General features: G+C 47.7%; 1 protein-coding gene across 2 annotated transcripts in view; it reads left to right on the forward strand.

Annotated features, from left to right (window-relative positions):
• Positions 1-16545, forward strand: part of DNTT (DNA nucleotidylexotransferase) — a 33831-nt gene extending 17286 nt beyond the window's left edge. Inside the window, exons 5-11 of one of the 2 annotated variants that reach the window (XM_003133156.3) lie at positions 312-383; positions 2524-2647; positions 4550-4682; positions 5765-5873; positions 8656-8901; positions 14160-14243; positions 16104-16536. In XM_003133156.3, coding sequence (XP_003133204.1) covers positions 312-383; positions 2524-2647; positions 4550-4682; positions 5765-5873; positions 8656-8901; positions 14160-14243; positions 16104-16190 — 855 coding nt within the window. In that variant the 3' untranslated portion in view covers positions 16191-16536. Of the gene's footprint in view, positions 1-311; positions 384-2523; positions 2648-4549; positions 4683-5764; positions 5874-8655; positions 8902-14159; positions 14244-16103 lie in introns of both variants that reach the window. The other variant, XM_005671364.3, reaches the window with a different exon arrangement.

Raw genomic sequence — 21503 nt, forward strand, 5'->3', positions numbered from 1 at the left:
ATATCCATTGAAAAGAAAATTATCACGAATGCTTAGAGACATACTTTTGTCAGGGAATATTTTAGTTTGGTGTTCTGTAGATTTTGACCCTAATCGTTCTGTACCTTCCTCCCTGAGGATTGTAAAGGGGTGCTTGGAAATATAATGACCTGGGATTTTCAAGCAGGAAATGTCTTCTTTTCTCTGGATCAGCCAAGGAAATACCTGGTGTATTTAATAACAACTCAAGCTGATAGATCTGGGGACTGAACATCTCAGACTATGATTATGTCACATCACTAATTTAAAATCTTTCTCAACTGTACATGCAGGAAATTATTGAAGATGGAGAAAGTTCTGAAGTTAAAGCTGTGTTAAATGATGAACGTTATCAGTCCTTCAAAGTAAGTGATTTTATGTGTATTTATCAAGAACGGGTTTTTCAGATAATCCTATTACTTATTCTAAGTACTTGTATTCTTCTGTGTGGGATGCCATAACAAAACGCCACAGACTGAGTGACTTAACAGATATTTATTTTCTCACCATTATGAGGCTGGATGTCTGAGATCAGGGTGCCAGCATGGTTGGGCTCTGGTTAGGGCTCTCTTCCTGGTTTGCAGAGACAGTGTGCCCTCACGTGACAGAGAAAGAGCGACAAACTCTCTGGTGTCTCTTCTTATAAAGGCCCTAATCCCATCATGAGGACCCCACCCTCATGACCTCACCTAAACCTAATTATCTCCCCAAAGCTCCGCCTCCAGATACCATCATATTGGAGGTCAGTATTTCAACATATAAATTTGGGACCCAGGGGCGGGGGACACAATGCAGTCCATAGGGGTGGTCTAGGGAGCAGATGCCTAAATAAATGTGGGTGCTTGAGCTTACTGCCAGGCTACGGTGAGATGCAAGTGACCTTACCTCCCAGGAGTCTGTCACTCCTGGGTACAAAGATCATGGAAATGAAATGAGAGTATTAATGGCCTGAACCTAGCCAGAACACAGACTGGGACTTGAACCCAGGTGCCGGGACTCAAACCTGGGCTAAACCCAGTTTGGGACTTGAGCGCACGTTGTAAAATTAGCACTCGCCTGATGTCTGGACTTACTGAGGTTCAGGTTCTTTATACCTCTGTGCAGAAGGAATTCAGCGAGAGATGAAGTGATAGGCAAGAAATAGATTTCTTGGGATAGGACGCTTGTGAAAGATGCAAGCGGGCAGGCAAGGAAGCTCTGCCCTGAGGTCCCCGTGGGCTACAGTTTTATCCTCCAAGGAGAGTGGGGGTTGGAAAAGCCCACCTCTCCCTTTCTGGGAGTAGTGGCTCCTCCTTAGTATCCTGTAAGGTGTGTATTCACATCAGCAGAAGGGTGGTCCTCAAACTCTTGCCCTGGGTCTGAATCTGACCTGAGGCAATTTTCACTCCTCCACTAATCAAGCAAGCCTGCCTTGTGCTGACGGCTTTTTTGAGCAATTTATTAGCTTACAGTGATCTCCCAAAGCCCCCTAGGTTTCCCTCTCTATGATCCTTTATTGGGACTTCTACAACTACCTGTGTCTACTCCATCCCTATTAGAAACACTAGCACTGTGAGACAAAACAAATCTGCCCTTAAAGAATAAACCTGTGCTGGAGAGCTCCTCACTGCATCCTTATCTACTTTGAAGCAGCACTTGTTACCTTCCAGTGTTTCCTACCTACCTCCGAGTTGCAGGCAGCAGAAACTTTCACCAGTCCCTCCAGTTCAGAAGGGATGCTCAGGGGAGTTCCTGTTGTGGCACACAGCGGAAACAGAATCCGACTAGTATCCATGAGGATGCGGGTTCCATCCCTGGCCTGGCTCAGTGGGTTAAGGATCCAGCATTGCCATGAGCTGTGATGTAGGTCACAGACGTGGCTTGGATTCCCACATTGCTGTGGCTGTGGCTGTGGCTGTGGCCAGCATCCAAAGCTCCAATTGAACCCCTAGCCTGAGAAGAACTTCCATATGCCGAGGGTCAGCCCTGAAAAGCAAAAACAAATTAATTAATTAATTAAAGTGATGGTCAGGCCTAAACACTGGTGGAGGGCGGGAGCCCAGGCTCAGAGTACGGACAGGCTGGGATGAGGCTGGGCTCTACCACGTACCAGTTGTGTGATGATGGAAAATGTATGCAACCTAAATTTGTGCATCCTTCTTTAAATTGTGAGGATGAATATGCATGAGTGTGTGTGAGCAACTCTTGGCGAAGGGGAATGTTGGATTCAGATTCTTGTCACACACTGACAGTGTAGGCAATCCTAGTGGTTATACCAAAACCTTGGCAGTACCAGAGCTGCCTCCTTGTTTCTGCTTTGTTTAGTAATACATATATCAGGAAAGACCCTCCTGAAATAGAAGCACCTCTGAAGAATTACCATTACCCACCTGCTTGTCGTTTTCAGAAAAAACTAGGTCAGAGGTTTGTTCACACTTTAAAAAATCACTTAACCTTGAAAAGTATCACTTCATTGTCATAGTGATTGTTTTAGAAACTAAAGGCCTGCCTTTGCCTTTGTTTCAGCTCTTTACTTCTGTATTTGGAGTGGGATTGAAGACATCTGAGAGATGGTTCAGGATGGGGTTCAGAAGTCTGAGTAAAATAAGGTCGGACAAAACCCTGAAATTCACAAGAATGCAGAAAGCAGGTGACTTGTCTCTCCTTAAAAATCTCACGTTGTGGCCGGGGGCTAGTCAGGCTGTGGTAGGGATCTGGCAGCCGTTCTTCACACTTCAACTCCAGTCTTGGTTAACTGGACACTTGTTTGGCCTCTATTCATGATATAGCTAAAAGCCCAAGCTTTTGGAATTGGGCAGACCTGGATCCAAATCCTGGTTCTGACACTCTCCAGCTGTGTGATCTTGAACAAGTCAGTTAAAATCTATTCTACTTTCTGCATCTAAGAGTTGGTTTTTTAGATTCCACACGTAAGTGACATCAAGCAATGCTTGTCATTCGGTGTCTGATATATTTCACTTAGCCTCAAGCCCTCTAGTTCATTCATGTTGTTGCAAATGACAAGATTACCTTCATTCCATTGTATGCTAATTAGCCCGATTGTGGTAACACTTCACAATGTATACATGTGTCAAAACCTCACGTCTTGTGGAGTCGTGGCTCAGTGGTTAATGAACTTGACTAGGAACCATGAGGTTTCAGGTTTGATCCCTGGCCTCACTCAGTGGGCTAAGGATCTGGCATTGCCATGACTGTGTAGGTCACAGAGGTGGTTCAGATCCAGCGTTGCTGTGGCTCTGGCGTAGGCCGGCGGCTACAGCTCTGATTAGACCCCTAGCCAGGGAACCTCCATATGTCGCAGGAATGGCCCTAGAAAAGGCAAAAAGCCAAAAAAAAAAAAAAAAATGCAACAACCTCATGTTGTACACCTTAAATTTGCACGATTTTTGTCAGTTATACCTCAATAAAGCTGGGGAAAAAAAGAGAGAAAGGACTGCCCCCAAAGACCTGACAATTAGGAAATGGGCATCCTCTGGAGGTTTCAGAGCCTCCCATTACTCTGCCCAGATTCAGGCAGAGTGTGAAGGACTGGCTCTTGGGTATCCAAGGAAAGAGGGCAGTGCCCTGTATTGAAGGATAACTAGCTGCCCTTTGGGCTCTATGAATCTCTCTTGTACCTTGTGCCCCTCCCCTCCCGTGCTTCACCCCAATTCTTGGAGATAAAACTCCCATCCTCTTTATACCTCTACTCTGCACCTCCCTCTATGGGGCTGTGGGACTAACCAAGTCGTTAGAACCACTCTGCATCATCAGCACAGCTCTGACCTTTTGTTTAATTCCTATTGATCAGACAAAGAAGCAATAAGCTGGACCACCAGAGACATTTTCTAACTCGCCTCAAGGGCAAGTCTACCCTCTTCCTATTCTTGACTTTAACTCTTTAATTCATCTCTCTCCAACCCGAAACCCGTCCCATCCCAAATCTTTATGCACTGGTCTTTTTAAAATAATAGAGCTCAGCTTATTAATCAAGAGGGCTGATTCTTCAGTAGGAAGGCAGAGGTGAAGAGCCTGGTTCTAGGAAATCAAATTTCATCAGGAAATGGTAAGCCTCTCAGTCAGAAAGCAAAGTGCCATCGTTAACATGAAAAATCCACCACCAGTGGGAGTTCCCCTCGTGGCTCAGCAGTAATGAACCCGACTAGCATCCATGAGGATGAGGGTTCCATCCCTGGCCTTGCTCAGTGGGTTAAAGGATCCAGCATTGCCATGAGCTGTGCTGGACGTTGCAGACCCGGCTCGGATCTGGCATTGCTGTGGCTGTGGCGTAGGCCAGTGGCTACAGCTCTGATTCGACCCCTAGCCTGGGAATTTCTATATACCTCAGGTGCGACCCTAAAAAGAAAAAAAAAAAACAAAAAAAAAACCTCACCACCAAGAGGACTCAGATTACTGAGTCTCTGGAACAGTTTGGTGTGGACATCTGTGCTTATGTTAGCTCCATGTGAGGGCTGATCCCCTCCCACTGAGGGCTGGTTATTTCACACAAGGCGTGTCCCTTTCTCCACTGACCTGTCCGATGGCCTCTCAGGATTCCTCTATTACGAAGACCTTGTCAGCTGTGTGACCAGGGCCGAAGCAGAGGCAGTTGGCGTGCTGGTTAAAGAGGCGGTCCAGGCATTTCTGCCCGATGCTTTCGTCACCATGACGGGAGGATTTCGGAGGTAAATAGTGAGGAAGGCTGCTTCAGCCTCCGCTGCTCTGACACCTGCAGTGCCCCCCGCCCATGTTCAGAGGTTTTGGCCCAAAGGACCTTTGGTGGTCTGGCACCAGCCTCCCACTGCAGCCTCATCTCCTGTACCTTGTGGGTCACTCCAGCAGCCCCAAGTGGCTTGTTACTCCCTGCACACACATGAGCTCTTTCTTGCCTCTGTGACTGCTCAGTCCAGCCTTTCTGCTTGGACTGGCTTTCCTCAACTTGTCACCTGGCTCATTTCTCCTTATCCTTTAAGGTTCCATTCAGATGCCACCTCTTCCAGAAAGCCTTCCTTGATGCCCTCCTCCCCATGCTGGGTGAGGCACCCCTCCTCAGTGCCCACTGGAAACTGCCAAGTCATGTGTATTGTGTGTTTGCATGTTTTCCCCACTGAGTTCTTAGGCTTAATGCTCAGGGAGAGCCAGTGTGTGGTGCCTGGCACAAAGTAGGCACTTCTGAGAGACTGGCTGAGTCCACAAATGAATGAATGAATGATCACAGAGATGCCTGCAAATGGATAGCGAAGCCTCCATTTCAGAAAGCGACTCCTCTCCTCCCACAGCCTCTCTTCCAACTCTCCCTGTGGCCCTCTTATGTGGTGCCTGCTGGTTTGGGGAGGTGATGGAGAAAGTGGAAGGGAAGATTGAATCTAAGAAAAGGCCCTTAATCTATGTCATAATTCCAAGAGCCCTCTCTGCATTACATATATAGATTTCTTGGTTTTCTTGTGGCCATGCTTGTCTCTGTGTGTGGGCGTGTGTGCATGTGTGGGTGTGGAGAAGAAATAATATGCCGTTTTTACCCACGTATACATGAAAATATGCATACTGTATATGATTACAAATTTTCTTCTGTGTCATAAATTTATTTTTTAAGGAGCAGAGTATGGAAACAGTGCTAATTAATTAATTTTATTTTAAAAATATGTCATGAGCACTTTGTGTTACAAACCTTAAGCATGGGCCATAGAGAAGCAGGTGGCTTTTCAACTAAAATTAAGAGCTATAAATCTAATGTCTCTCCATTTTATGCTTTTTTTTTTTAAATCAGGGGTAAGAAGATGGGGCATGACGTAGATTTTTTAATTACCAGCCCAGGATCAACAGATGATGAAGAGCAGCAGCTTTTGCCTAAGGTGGTAAACTTGTGGGAAAGAGAGGTAAGAAGAAAAACCCTAAGTAGACGTTTGGATGCTCGAGAATTATATTAATTAATATATTGTATTAAACATTACATTAAATGAAGTTGAATTTGGCACACTCTACCTTGTAATTGTGTAATGACTGTCTAATTGATTCTCAACTATTGGCAACAGCTTACACAATGCCAGTGGCCTGCAGTGACACTTACAGCCTTGGGCCTAGAGTACCTGCTATGAGCTTGTGTGTGTACATTCGTCCTGTTACTGAAGGGGCCGAGGGCAGCTATGTCTCTGTGTTGGACACGTAGAGGCATCAGAGCCCTAAACAAAATGAAGAGCGTGAGCTGAGAAGACCTGGGAGGTGTGAGCTGGGGCACTGCAAGCTTAGGGGAGGGGCTTAGACTGGGATAAAATCAGTCTAAGAGAGGTCACCGCTGCCTTGAACTCTGTGCTGGTCAATAAACGCCTGAAATGGGAAGAAGAAAATGAATGAGGGCAAGCTGGGCCCAGCAGAGGTCCTGACCCAGGGCCCCCACCCACTGAGATCAAGCTTGCCACAGGCTGCCTATGCCCAGGGGAGGAAGCTCAAGGATGACCTTATGGCCAGAGCCACCGGCAGGGCCCTGACTCCTGCCCAGCTCCAGTGAGAGCTCCACTTCCCAAGGAGACCAGAGGGCCCTTCCCTGGGGACCAGTAGGTCTGAGTGCGTTGAGGAGTCTGTGTTTTTCTGGCACGGCTCCATTTTTCCTGCATGATCTAGCATCTTCTAGGTGTGGACAAAACTCCCTAATATACCAGAGAGAGAAGACCTCAGACACAGTGAGAATAAGAAACACACATCCCCTGGTGCCAGAGGCACTGGAAATGAAGACCCAACTCTGAAACCAGATCCAAATTCACCTAGGAGGCCCTCTCTGTCTCTCTTAGGAGCTGGCCAGGAGCTCTGACAGTGAACATCATAGGCTGAGCCAAGGGAAGGCCAGACAAGGAAGAGTCAGTTGTACCTCGGCTGGCCCCACTGCTCTACTCAAGCAGGAAAGCCAAAGGATCCTCTTGGACAGACAGCTCACTGATGGACCCTGCCAGCCACAGCCTGGGGGAGAAGGGACTGCCTGGCCCCCAACCCAGGGGCTCTGGCAAGGGTGGTTTATAGGCATCACCCTTCCCATGCTCTGAGATTGTCCCTGCCCAAGATGGGATGGGGTTGGGAGATGGGGCCAAGGGCCCTCCTTTGCACTGGTCTTTGTTCAGTTGCAAGATGGCCATACTTCTGGTCCCCAAGCAGAGACAGGCAGGCACAGGTGGAGATGGACCTTAAGCACATGGGTTTTAGATTTGGAACTTTTAAAAAATTTTTTGTCTTTTTTTTTAGGGCCGTTCCTGTGGCATATGGAAGTTCCCAGGCTAGGAGTCGAATCGGAGCTACAGCTGCCAGCTTACACCACAACCACAGCCACTCGGGATCTGAGCAGTCTTCAACCTACACCACAGCTCATGGCAATGCCGGATTCCCCACCCACTAAGTGAGGCCAGGGATGGAACCCGCATCCTCATGGATACTAGTCAGGTTCTTAATCCACTGAGCCACAACGGGAACTCCTTAGATTTGGAATTTTAAAAGCACAACCCTGCCATGTGCTAGCTGTATGACCTGGAACTCTTTCCTTGATCTTTCCAAGCTTCTCTTTCCACATCTGTAAAACAGGGATAGCAAGCCTCTCTCGTGTTGTTAATGGGGGAATTAACCGAGAGAATTAGATAAAGTACATGGTGCAGCACCTGATAAATGCCTGTTAAGCAGAGGCTGCTGTCATGATCTCTCTCTTTTTTTTTTTTTTTTTTTTTTTTGGTCTTTTATCTTTTCCTAGGGCCTCACCCACAGCATATGGAGGTTCCCAGGCTAGGTGTCCAATCGGAGCTGCAGCTTCCGGCGTACACCACAGCCACAGCAATGCCAGATCTGAGCCCCGTCTGTGACCTACACCACAGCTCATGGCAACACCAGATCCTTAACCCACTGAGCAAGGCCAGGGTTCGAACCTGCAACCTCATGGTTCCTAGTGGGATTCGTTAACCACTGAGCCACGACAGGAACTCCTGTCATGATCTCTCCTGCACAATTGTGTGTTGAACTCTGCCTGAAAGCATCTCCCTACCCCACGTCTGCCCTGTACTGCAAGGAAGCCCCCCTAGCGGATAAGTGGGAGGCTTGCAGATCACTGGGTGTAACTTCCTAATGAGGCAATGTTAAGTGATGTGCCACTGACTTTGTCCCAGTCTCCAAGGCAGGCAGGGTACCAGCCTCAAAGTGCTCCCTAGAAAGAGTGAGTCACCCTGCCCAAAAGTGGGGCTGAGCCTCCAGCCACAACCCTTTGGGCCAAGGAAACCTGGTCATCACCGTAGCACAGAGGGACGCTAAGTCAGAGCAACTGCCTAGAAACAGTATGGCTTTTTGTTCAAGGTTGGTTTGTACTCAAGGAGGTGAAGCAAGTTTCTGAGCACTGGTCTGCGATCAGACACTTGGAGGAGTGAATTCTCTGGCCGCTTTGGCAGGAAGTAGCCCTGGCTCTGCCTCTCTAATCGCTAAATTCCTCTGCTGCAGAGAGCGAGGAATTAACACACCCCCTCCTTGGCGTCCTCTTCTAGTGTTGCTAAGGGGGCTCACAAAACAAGGCCAAAGCATCTATGTTCTGCTCAAATCTGCAAAGCTTCCTATAAGAGCATTCACAAAGAGCCCAGTATAAAATCTCCCACCCTGTCCATGGGGGACGCTTCCCAACATCTTTCTGCTTATTTTCAGGGATTACTGTTATACTGTGACCTGGTGGAGTCAACACTTGAAAAGTCCAAGTTGCCAAGCAGGAATGTGGATGCTCTCGATCATTTTCAAAAATGCTTTCTGATTTTAAAATTGCACCATCAGAGAGTGGACAGTGGGATGTCCAGCCAACAGGAGGGGAAGACCTGGAAAGCCATCCGTGTAGACCTGGTCATGTGCCCTTATGAGCTCCGTGCCTTTGCCCTGCTAGGCTGGACCGGTTCCCGGGTAAGTGCCACCTGGATCCATAGGGTGGCCTTAGCTTTCCCGAAGAAGTAGGCTGGGTCTACCTGGGCCCAGGGGAGAGACAATCACAGCAGAAGGGAGGAGAGGATAGGGAAGGGGAGGGGTGAATGGGGAAGGGGGAGGGCCAGGTAGGGGAGAGGGGAGGGGTGGACAGAAGAGGAGGAAGTGTGCAGGTGCATTTCACCTGCACGTGGTCAAGTGAGACAGATGCATTTTGAACAGTTATTCTCATAACCAGCAGCATCAGCCTTACCTGGGCACAGGCTAGACATAGAAACTCTCCACCCCACCCCAGACCTACTGAATCAGAAACTCTGGGGGTGGAACCCCTCAACTTGTGCCCTTTGAAAGGGCCCCGTAGGTGATTTGGATGCAGGATGAGTGCAAAAACCACCAAAGCAGAGAAAACAGACTGGTATGTAAGAGGACAGACTTGACTCACCCCCGACCAGCTCACAAGACCCTGCTCTGCCTCCTAACCAGCTGGGTGATCTTGGTCAAATTCCTTATGTTTTTTAAGACGTAGTTTTCCCACCATGACAGCCGGGGCGAAGACTTCACTACTTCCCTGGGCTGCAGGAATCCACCGAGACAAAGTTGGCAAAGCCCCCCCAGCACCCTGCCAGGCCCAGGGCTAGTGGTGGCCGAGTGGCAGCTTCCAGCTCCCATCGTGGGATATTCACAGATGTGGCACCATGATTTGTCCCGTTAGCTTGTGTGCCACCCTCCCAGCTACCACCCCACACTGTTCTCCCAAGTAGCTGGCTGTTGCTGAGTAACATGAGTCCTTAGAGGGTTTTATAGAATAAATGACAAAACAGAAATGAATTGTCCCCACCCTTGAGTTAAATGTCAGATGTGTTTGCTTTGGGCTGGAATACGTCAGCACCGGGCATCACCACTAGGCTTTCTTCCCTTAATCAGAAATGCTGGTTGGCATCTTTCATTCATAGAACTTGGAAAAGCTGATGAAACAATACATCACAAATGCAGTTTGTTTGACAGACATACACCTTCGGGAACAGAGTCTCTTGAGAAATGGAGAGTTCCAAAAAGAAGTCCAGGGTTATACAAGGTCGTGCCAGGCAGGAATCACTGCCAGAAAGGGCTTCTCTTTGTCCACTTTGCTTTTAAGACGAGCATCTTTTTAGCACATTTCATCCTCTTTTCTCAGATTTCTCAGAAATTACTTCCACTCGTTCTGCAGGGCACCAACAGAGCACTAAGTTCTGCCACTTTTTAGCTGGGGGACTTTACACAAATTATAACCTCTTCAAGCCCTAGTTGCCCCATCTGTATCGTGGACAATAGTGACACCTACCGCCTAAGGTTGCATCTGGTTAAACGAGATGCCTGTGTTTAAATGTGGTCAGGGCTCAGCAGTCGGTAGCTTCTTGTGTTAATATCTTTACGCCTCCTCTTATGCGACCACCGAATGTGATGTGTTTTGTTTCCAGGTGGATACGTGTTAGTGGTGGTGAGGATTAGGTCTGGTCTACAATTTTGTTGATGAGAAATTCAACTTCACCTTTTTACCCAAAGATTTCAGGATGTGGGAAATGTTCTCAAGACAATTCAAGTTATCTATTAATCTCACCTCAGCTTGGGGTTGTTAACTTCCCAGGTTGTCTCATCTACTAAGCTGACAAAGTTTCCGTAGGACTTTTTTGTGCCCTAAAGATTTCCTGAGCAGGATGCATTCACAGGGACACATTAAATTGAGAGCCAGGTATGGTGAAATTTCTGGACTGGATATGGAGTTAGTTCATTAGTTAAAAAAAAGAAGAAGAAGAAGAAGCTTCTGTTTTCTTCTGAGTCATGTCTCTTCAAAATAGATATGCTGTTTGTCAGCATGCTTTATTGGCTGAGATTTCTTCAAGACTTTTGCCCATGTTGGTGTCAGATGATGAGAGCAGACACCCTCTCTCCCCTGGAAACACATGGATGAGGGTGGCCAGTGCCTAGGCTGACCCAGCATCTTTCCTAGCCCAAATGGCTGATTTTCACCAGCTTTAAAAAGCATCTTTTTTTTTAAGGTACCTTATTGCCGCTTTCCAGAAAAGTGTCGTAATAAACACATGAGTAACTACAAAGACTATACACATGAATGGCGCCCTCTAGAGTTTTGCAGTGCACAGCTTGCACAACGGTATGCAGCAGCTTCGGCCCACCTCTGAAATCTTTTTTTTTTTTTTTTTTTTTTTGTCTTTTTGTCTTTTTAGGGCCACACCCGTGGCATATGGAGATTCCCAGGCTAGGGGTCCAATCAGAGCTGTAGCTGCTGGCCTATGCCAGAGCCACAGCAGCAGGGGATCCAAGCCACATCTGCAACCTACACCACAGCTCAAGGCAACGCCAGATCCTTAACCCACTGAGCGAGGCCAGGGATCAAAGCCACAACCTCATGGTTCCTAGTCAGATTCGCTTCCACTGTGCCACGATGGGAACTCCTGAAATCTTTTATAATCGATGATACAGCCAGACTGTGGTACCACTGCCCCTGCTCAATATTCAGCTTTCTACATCCGAAACAAGACAACATCCTTGCCCTGCCTATCTCACTGGGTTATTGAGAGAAACTAAAGTGGTTGTAAAGCAGAAGGCAGAACTGTTCAGGGTGAAGATCCTGAGCTTTGGGATTCAGCAGTCTGGGCTCTTGCTCTATCCTTGGCTGTGTGGCCTTGGGTAAATTACTTAAGCTCTCTGGGCTTCTTTCTCTCCTCTGAAAAATGGGGCTAACCTCATAGGATTATAATGAGGATTAAATGAGACAATGCTTTCATCTTCACACAATTTTGAGGCTAATTGTGTACTTCATGCTATTCTTTTAGAGGTGATGGTAGATTCTTTGAGAAGCTGTTACGTACTAGCATACTAGTGGTAATAGAGCAAATCAGAACTTAATATACGGCAAGAAACCAGCCCGGTGCCTGGCATAGGGTAAGCTCCCCGCACATGTTAACTAGAATGTGGTTGCCTAGATTATGGCCTTGGCCATTCTCTCTGGTCGCTCTGCTTCTGTCCTTGCTCTCTACAGCTGAGTGATCCTGTCATAAGTCAGATCAGCCCACTCCCCTGCTCCAAACCAGGCAGGGGCTCCCCAGTCAAGTCAGAGTAAAGGTTTCCAGTGACCACGGGGCCCCGCATGACCTTCCCACCCCCTCATCTCTGTGAACTCCTCTCCTACTGCTCTCTCCCTAAAGGGGCCAAGGTCACCCCCATCATCTCCAGCAATTCCTTGCTCAAATCTTACTTTCCTCGCAAGACTTGCTCTGTACACAGCATTATCTTTGAACACATCATAAAACTTACTTATTCTGGAGTTCCTGTCATGGCGCAGTGGTTAACGAATTCTACTAGGAACCATGAGGTTGCGGGTTCGATCCCTGGCCTTGCTCAGTGGGTTAATGATTTGGCGTTGCTGTGAGCAGTGGTATAGGTTGCAGATGTGGCTCGGATCCCATGTTGCTGTGGCTCTGGTGTAGGCTGGTGGCTACAGCTCCGATTAGATCCCTAGCCTGGGAACCTCCATATGCCATGGGAGCAGCCCTAGAAAAGGCAAAAAAAAAAAAAAAAAAAATTTACTTATTCTGTTACTCTGTCTTACCTGTGTCTCCTGCTTGACTCCAAGCCCCACCAGGGCAGACATCATTGTTTTGGTCACTGTTCTATACCAAACACCCAGAATGTACCTGGCACATAGTAGGTGCTCAATAAAAACTGGTTATTATTATTATTACCCTTCAAATGGAAGACATTATAATTCAGGAGTAGATCTCTCACCACACGAAACTGGAGAGCCAAGGGCAGGCTCTCACTGTGCCCATTACCTCACCCTCTGCAGCCTTCCCCACACCCAGAGTGAGCAGTCATTGCTCTAGGTGCTGGGGGTGGGGGTGGGGTGGGGCTTGGCAGGAGGCAAATGGCCCAGGGCTCTGGAGGAGGCTGTATGCTAAGCCACACTCCCATTCTTTTATGGACCAGCAGCTGCTGCACCCAAAATCTGCTCACTCTGATTCTTCTGCAGCCTTATCTGCCCCTCCACCACCTTATAAAAGGCTTCTGGTTGGAAAGTCTGTCTTAGGCACCCAGGTCAGGAAGGACAATTCCCAGTGTCCCCCAGCTTCCCTAGACTCACCACTAGAGGGTGCAATGATTCCATGCTTGCTCCCTAATCCCATGTGAAAAGGACATTTCTAGATCTGTGCTTCTCTCCCCAAGGACAACTTCATTCATTGTCCTCCTTTCCCAAGATTTTCTTGTAAGACTTCAAGTTTTGCTCCCTGGGGCCTCAGAGCTCACACCAATCATGGCTGATGCTACTCTGAGGCAGGTAGCTCAGAGCATCAGTTTTATAGAATCACCTATGAGAGAATGTTACAGCCAGAGGGGATCTTTCTCACACACTTCCTGCACCCTCCTGTTTGGCTAACCAAGATTCAGGGAGGCAGGGCGACTTGCCAAGAGATGCACAGCCAGATAGGGACAAAATCCAGACTGGAATCTGGGTCTCCAGTCTCTTCTTCCTCTTTTACAATAGTGATTTTCTAAATAAAAAACAGCACCAGGAGTTCCCGTCGTGGCGCAGTGGTTAACGAATCCGACTAGGAACCATGAGGTTGCGGGTTCGGTCCCTGCCCTTGCTCAGCGGGTTAACGACCCGGCGTTGCCGTGAGCTGCGGTGTAGGTTGCAGACGCGGCTCGGATCCCGCGTTGCTGTGGCTCTGGCGTAGGCCGGTGGCTGCAGCTCCGATTCAACCCCTAGCCTGGGAACCTCCATATGCCGCGGGAGCGGCCCAAGAAATAGCAACAACAACAACAAAAGACAAAAGACAAAAAAATAAAATAAAAATAAAATTAAAAAAAAAAAAACAAAAAAACAGCACCAGCTGTTATTTATCCAGCATTTACACTGGGCCACATATTATTCCGGACACAATCCACATAACATTCATTTATTCATTCAACAAACACTTACTGTACATCCTCTATGTGCCAGGCACCAATGGAGGAAGGCATATGAACAGAACAAATCAGATTCCTGTTTTCACGGAGCTTACAGTCTAATGCATGCATGTGAGCCTGGAGCTTTGCAAACTGTTGCCCTGGGAGGGAAAATTTCTTGGAGAATGTTTAGTGGAGATAGATATTTCATTATAGGGATTTAAATAACTCTAGACACATAGTACTGAAGATATTCTAGACTTGTGAGTAATTTATTTTCATTATCTCTCATCCAGCAGTTTGAGAGAGATCTCCGACGCTATGCCACCCATGAGCGGAAAATGATACTGGATAACCATGCTTTGTATGACAAGACCAAGGTGAGCTGTCTCCCTGAGATGGACCGCTTTGATCCTCATCCCCAAAGATGGCTCCTAGAGCACTTTTCCTGAACTGATGTTAGGGTCCAGATCCAATTTCCTTGGCCCTGAGTGCCCTGTTCCCAAAGATCACAGTTGAGGGCAGCTGGAAAGTTCCTGAAAGGTGCACAGCCCCCACCTGGCCTAGAATGTACCTCAGATGCTTTGGGATCAAACATGATGAGCTAGTTGGTCCCCCAGAACTAGTCCAGCAGTGAACATTCATTAAGTTTGGTATATCCTTGGTGTTTGCAGTGAGTAATTCCAAAGAAAACCAAGGATCCCCTCAAGTTACAAATATCACTCAAGTATCTCTCAAATGCAGTAGGAAGTAGCATTGAGTAGTCATTAATGAGCATCAGCTGCAAGAAGGAGAGTAACGGAGCTACCCCGAGATGTAGATGAGTGGTCAGCTTGGCTCACACACTGGCTGAGACTCACTTGGCAGGCTAGCCTTGCAGTGGTCCCGATCCAAATGCTGCCTCAGCAAAATGATAAATTACTGTATGAATTAGGAAGAGTCAAATATTCAACTGCTAAATCCACCAGTGCCAAGATTCCTTCTTCTTTTGGTGATCAAGGACACTAATCTAAGCTCTGAGAAGAAAGAAGAGACAAAATAACCAAAAGTAACGGTTTTTACCCTGTAGGAGCTTAATGAGGCTAAATGAGGTATATTTAGTTAGAGCTGTCTGATGAGTGTCAACAACCCAAGACAAAATGGCACTGGCAGAAAAAGAATATGGCTTATATACTGGAGCATCGGGGGTAACATTGACTTCAGGTATGGCTGTATCCAGGTGCTCATGAAGGTATCTCTCAGTGTTGGTTTTAGTTCTCAAGCTTTCCCATGAATCCAATCCTTCCAGCTTAGCTACCCCAACAGAGAAGAACCTCTTTCCTAACACTTCTGGCAAGATCCCTGGCTGATGCTTACGGGCCAGGCCTGGGTTATATGCTCATTCCCGAACCCTTTTCCGTGTCTCAGCCTGGATCGTGTGCCCCTCTGTGGAGGTGGGATTAGTCTCTCTGACCCTCAGAGACTGAGAGTCGGGAGGGGTGGTTTCCCAAGGAAAAATCAAGAAGCTTCTGTTAGAAGAGAGGGCCGTAAATGTTGGCAGGATACCCTCAGTCGTCTAGTGTGTGAGTAGAGGTAGCCTCACAGTCCACAATCTAGGAAGACTTACTCACTGACACACAATAAACAGTTCAACCTAAGTGAGTGCCTCCTACATGCCCAGCACACTGTCATAGACCAGAAGGGCTGGACCAGAAGAGGCGCTCGGTCTAAAAGAGATCACATAGTGGGAGCCTGGTGGGGGTGTGGGCAGGGGTGGGAGGCCAGGAGGAGAACCCTGTATATGCCAGTTTCCTGTGATCCCCGCTCCTCATTCCTCATGGCGGTAATACGTAATTCTGGCTGCACAGGACAATTTCCCAGATCCTTTAAATGGGTGATAAGACCTTTCCTGATCTGATTTCTTTGGACTGAGGAATAGCTCGGTTTTCAATGTTTTTTTAAAAACCTCTTTCAGGTAGTTCTAATGAACAATTGAAGTTAAGAACTGTAGGCCCAGAGGAAAAATACCAAATGACTTTAGCTGAATACCTAAGGCTGTCATAATTTTCCCATTATTTATTAAGTATTTTGAAGTGGGAAAATATAAATTACAGAAGTCAATTAAGATGACTTTTTATCCTCAAAAGCAGAGCATTATGTTTTGGCGATAATGCATTCTGACAAGACGGTTTTATAAGTAATGTCAGCACCCAAATGTTTGATGAAAATACCTGACTGTACATGTCTTGTTATGCTTTCAGAGGATATTTCTCAAAGCAGAAAGTGAAGAAGAAATTTTTGCACACCTGGGATTGGATTACCTCGAGCCGTGGGAAAGAAATGCCTAGAGACACTTGTTGACTTTTTTCTGTTTTGTTTTTTTTTTTTTCCAACCAGGTTAAATTATGCTTCATATTATAGTGAAAGATGCCCTAGGGAAAGCTTAGGATTCTTTAAGACTTACTGATATGCAGATTGCTTCTAGAAATAAATAGTTTGGGAAACATAAGCAGGCACCACCTGGTAATGGGTTGTGTTCTAATAGGCCTTTTGTAGGACTGTTGCTTAGAAGTCACAATGCATTTCCCATAGAAACGGTGTTATAATTGGTGGCTCGTTTCCAGGGAAGCTCATCAAAGCCCACTTTCCCCACAGTGTAGCTGAAATACCATATATTTCCAATAAAAACAGGAGAAAACAAGATGCCAGAGTCTTTTTTTTCTCACTCAAATATTTTAAACTATTCTTAAACAGAAATGTAACAAAATGAGAGAATAACGAGTTTGAGGTTTGCCTGGAGGGGAGAAAGAGGCTTAATTAGATGATCAGAGAGTCCAAAGGTGGGGGGAGTGTGAGCATCCTTCCTGGAGCTTCTGGACTGGGGGGAGGTGACTCCTGACCCTCAGCTGAGGTCAAAGCCTGCTCCTCCCCCATGACCTGGAGCTGTGTCCCAGCAGGAGGCCGCGTTTGGGATGTACGCTCACTGCTCTCACTTGGCAGGAAGCACGGTTTGCTCAACCACCGTCTCTGAGTCTATCTCTGGATCTCAGTGGCCCAGTATCTCAGGAACACAGTCCCTCTACTTGGACCTCCTGCTTCCTCTAGGAAGGCGTTGAGTCTCTGCCTCGAAGGGACCCGAAAGCCCATCTGTCCCAGCTGCTTCTGTGTCCTCAGCCTGCGGGAGAGCTGGGAGGCCTCGCCCTTCCCTTCCAGCCCCTCAGAGAAGAGGACAAGCCCAGATCCAGGACCCCCTGGAGAGGCTTGATACTCTGCCCGGGGCCCAGGGAGGGGGCCTGGGGTTGGACCTGGAGGTGGGGCATGTACCAGTGAGTAGGGCCAAAAATGCAGCTTAAAAGACCATCCCCAACTCAGGGTCTTGAATCCGTTTGGTGTTTGGCTGAACAAGGCTGAGCTTTGCTGCTCAGGTCCACCATCCCTTCCTCCTGGGACTGGGGGGCTAACGTGGCCTCTCCTGCTCACCATAACAGCAGAGGCATGAGGGCAAGAAAACCCCCGTGTGCAGCTGCTTTTCAAGACTCTCTCCATGTCTGTTAATATTCAATGGCCACAGCCGGTCACAACGCTAAGGCTCCAAGGATGTGTCACAGTGGGACGTGTTGCAAAGGGCCTGGATGCAGGCACGGTGAGGAATTTGACCTATGAACACCAGCTTCTTCCCTTCCATTCTTTTTTCTTCCTCGAAACTCTCTCTAATCCTGATTAATCTGGGGTGCCATTGGAAGCGGGGGAGAGGATACATTTGCACAGCTGAGGCATTGAGGTTTGAAGGCTAAGCTTGTAGAAGATGCAAAGGAGGGGAGGCGGGGCTTATTCCAGAGGAAACTCACCCCAGTCTCTGGGTTTTAGGACGATGAAAGACCTTGAGGTTTCCTTCTATTGCCCAGTCTACCCATCAGGACAGATAGGGGGCCACCAGTGCCATCAGCATCACATCACAACTGCATTGGCTATCCCGGTATTCTGTGGAGTGTTTCAGGGGCATTATTCCTTTTAATGGGCCCAATATCCCCCGAGGAGGGTAGGACGTCTGATTTGCAAACGAGAGAAATCTCTGGGGCCCAGAAATTATGCTCCTTGCTCAAATTCAAGTTAATATGCAGACAAACTGAGTCAGGGTCTGTCGGACTCTAATGGCCGTGCTCTTGTGTCCCAAACCAGAATGTTCGGGATGGGCTCTTAGCTGAGTTTACTCAGTCATTTAACAGACACATTGTGAGGGTGACTGTTCATCCTGATTTGCCTGGGACAGTGCCAGCTTATGCCTGTTGTCCCTGCATAATTGTGATAGCAAGTCCTTCCCTCTTCAAAGCTTCTGGTCTGGAGGATAAATTGTATGGTGATTCTATTTAGGAGCCCCCTACCTGGTCTGTGCCAAGGGATGGACTTGATCCTGAGGACTCCGAGATGAACAAAACGCAGCCCTTGCTCAGAGGCAGTTATGTGGCTTCGCTGCTTGTTACCTCTTGGAAATCAGAGGCCACCCAGGGGAGTCATGCAGATCCTGCTGAGAGGGGACCCCACCAGACTGTCCCTGAGACCGAAGGTGCCGGGTGTCAGCCGGGCTGGGTCCTGACACACAGCACCCTTTCCCCAGGGGCTGGGGTCCACACTGCACTCAATCCACAGGAGCAAAGACAGGCTGGTCTGTATACCTGACTGCTGACCCAGAGGAGGAAGGAAACCAGCAGATTTCTTTCCTTTTATTGAAATATAGTTGATGGAGTTCCCTTTGTGGCTCAGTGGTTAACGAACCCAACTAGGATCCATGAGGTTATAGATTCGATCTCTGGCCTCACTCAGTGGGTTAAGGATCCGGCATTGCCGTGAGCTGTGGTGTAGGTCGCAGACGCGGCTCGGTGCCAGTGTTGTTGTGGCTGTGGTGTAGGCCGGCAGCTGTGACTCTGATTCAAGCCCTAGCCTGGGAACCTCCATATGTCGCAGTTGCGGCCTTAAAAAGCAAAAAAAGAAAAGAAATATACATTATTACATTAGTTTCAATATTACATTAGTTCAGGTATACAATATAGTGATTTGATATCTTTATATATTATACCCTATTTAAATTTATTATAGGAGTTCCCATCATGGTTCAGTGGTTAACGAATCCAACTTGGAACCATGAGGTTGTGGGTTCGATCCCTGACCTTGCTCAGTGGGTTAAGATCTTGCTCAGTGGGTTAAGATCTGATGTTGCTGTGGCTGTGGTGTAGGCTGGCAGCTACAGCTCTGACTGTACCCCTAGCCTAGGAACCTCCATATGCCACAGGAGCAGCCCTAGAAAAGGCAAAAAGACCAAAAAAATAAAGTTATTATAAAATATTGGCTATATTCCCTGTGATTTATGTTACATCCTTGTATCTTTTTTATTTTATACCTAATAGTTTACACCTCTTAATCCCTTTCCCCTGTCTTGCCCCTTCCCACCCTTCTCCCCTCTGGGAAGCACTAGTTCTCTGTTATGTGTGTGTCTGTTCCTGTTTATTTATTTATTTATTTATTTATTTATTTATTTATTTTTGTCTTTTGTCTTGTTGTTGTTGTTGTTGCTATTTCTTGGGCCGCTCCCACGGCATATGGAGGTTCCCAGGCCAGGGGTTGAATCGGAGCTGTAGCCACCGGCCTACGCCAGAGCCACAGCAACGCGGGATCCAAGCCGCGTCTGCAACCTACACCACAGCTCACGGCAACGCCGGGTCGTTAACCCACTGAGCAAGGGCAGGGACTGAACCCGCAACCTCATGGTTCCTAGTCGGATTCGTTAACCACTGCGCCACGACGGGAACTCCTGTTCATGTTTTTTTATATTCACTAGCTTGTTGCAGTTGTCTTTCTCTGTTTGACTTATTTCGCTAAGTGTAACACCCTTCAGGTCCATCCTCGTTGTTGCAAATGGCGAGATTTCATTCCGTCGTGTGGCAGAGTGGATTCCATTGTTTTAAAGAATGGGAGGACTTGGAGCCACACTAGTTCTGGCACAGAAGCTGTGAAGGTACGTCGTGTTTTCCAGGATGCCAGGAGGATCGCTGAGCCAGAGCTATCTATCATTTTCAGAAAGAACTTCTAGAAATGAACTTCCCAGGTTTTTTCATACATGCTGAAAATGTCAAAGGAGGAATAAGTTTTTGCGATGTATGACAGAGATCAAAAATTGGCAGCCTCTGGGCCACATAGAGCCCAGAGATGCATTTCATTTGGCCTTAACTGTGTTTTAGGAAATTTTTTATTTTTATTTTCTTTTTTTGCTTTTTAGGGCCGCACCCATGGTATATGGAAGTTCCCAGGCTAGGGGTTGAATCAGAGCTACAACTGCCAGCCTATATCACAGCCACAGCAACGCAGGATCCGAGCTGTGTCTTTGACCTCCACCACAGCTCTGGCAATGCCGGATTCTTACCCCACTGAGCGAGGCCAAGGATCAGATACTGGTTGGGTTTGTTACCACTGAGCCATGATGGGAACGCCTTGATTTTGTTTTCAGTAAGAGCCATTGTAGGTGTTCCCTCGTGGCCTAGTGGTTAAGGACTTTGTGTTGTCCTTGCTGGGGCTCGGGTGGCTGCTGTGGCACTGGTCATCCCTGGCCTGGGAAATTCCACATGCCCCCAGTGCACCCAAAAAAAAAAAAAAAAAAAAAAAAGCCATTCTATTGGACCGAAAGTGGCAGATGGTTGGAGATTTTCTGCCCATCTTGGAACAAAAAGACAGTTCGGGGAGTTCCCGTCGTGGCGCAGTGGTTAACGAATCCGACTAGGAACCATGAGGTTGCGGGTTCGGTCCCTGCGCTTGCTCAGTGGGTTAACGATCCGGCGTTGCCGTGAGCTGTGGTGTAGGTTGCAGACACGGCTTGGATCCCGCGTTGCTGTGGCTCTGGTGTAGGCCGGTGGCTGCAACTCCGATTCAACCCCTAGCCTGGGAACCTCCATATGCCGCGGGAGCGGCCCAAGAAATAGCAACAACAACAACAACAACAAAACAACAACAAAAAAGACAAAAGACAAAAAAAAAAAAGACAGTTCGGGCTGAAGACAGCCATACACTGCAGGGGGCTTCAGGTATCCGCACACCCGTCACATTTGGAGCTGCTGGCTAAGGTGAGCTGGAGGAACGGGAAGAGGACAGCAGCCACCCATGCTGAGAAAGGCCTCATGGTCTCACATCACGGGCAGGTCATGGTCACAAGCCTCAAATCCCCAAATCCACTAAGTTTTCTCCTAGTCCCTTCCAATGCCCCAGGGTTTCCCAAGTATGATATTCCAGATTATTCCGTTAGTGTATGTCTTTAGACTGATTAAATGAGAAAAGTGAATCAATGTAGGGAAAATGTAGTAAATATTACCATTGGGACGGGGATGTGGCAAGAACTGGGAGAGAGGGGAGAGAAGCGCTGGGGGCTGATGTTTGGGGCCTACTTGCCTTCGCAGGCCTACGCCACAGCCACAGCAATGCAGGATCCAAGCCGAGTCTGCAACCTACACCACAGGTCATGGCAACGCCGGCTCCCTAACCACTGAGCAAGGCCAGGGATCGAACCTGCAACCTCGTGGCTCCTAGTCGGATTCGTTAACCACTGAGCCACAATGGGAACTCCTAATGGGGCTTCTTGAGATAACTGTCTTATTTGGAAAGGTCTATTAGGAATTCCA

This window comes from Sus scrofa, chromosome 14 (assembly GCF_000003025.6).
Source record: "Sus scrofa isolate TJ Tabasco breed Duroc chromosome 14, Sscrofa11.1, whole genome shotgun sequence".
NCBI classification, from domain to species: domain Eukaryota; kingdom Metazoa; phylum Chordata; class Mammalia; order Artiodactyla; family Suidae; genus Sus; species Sus scrofa.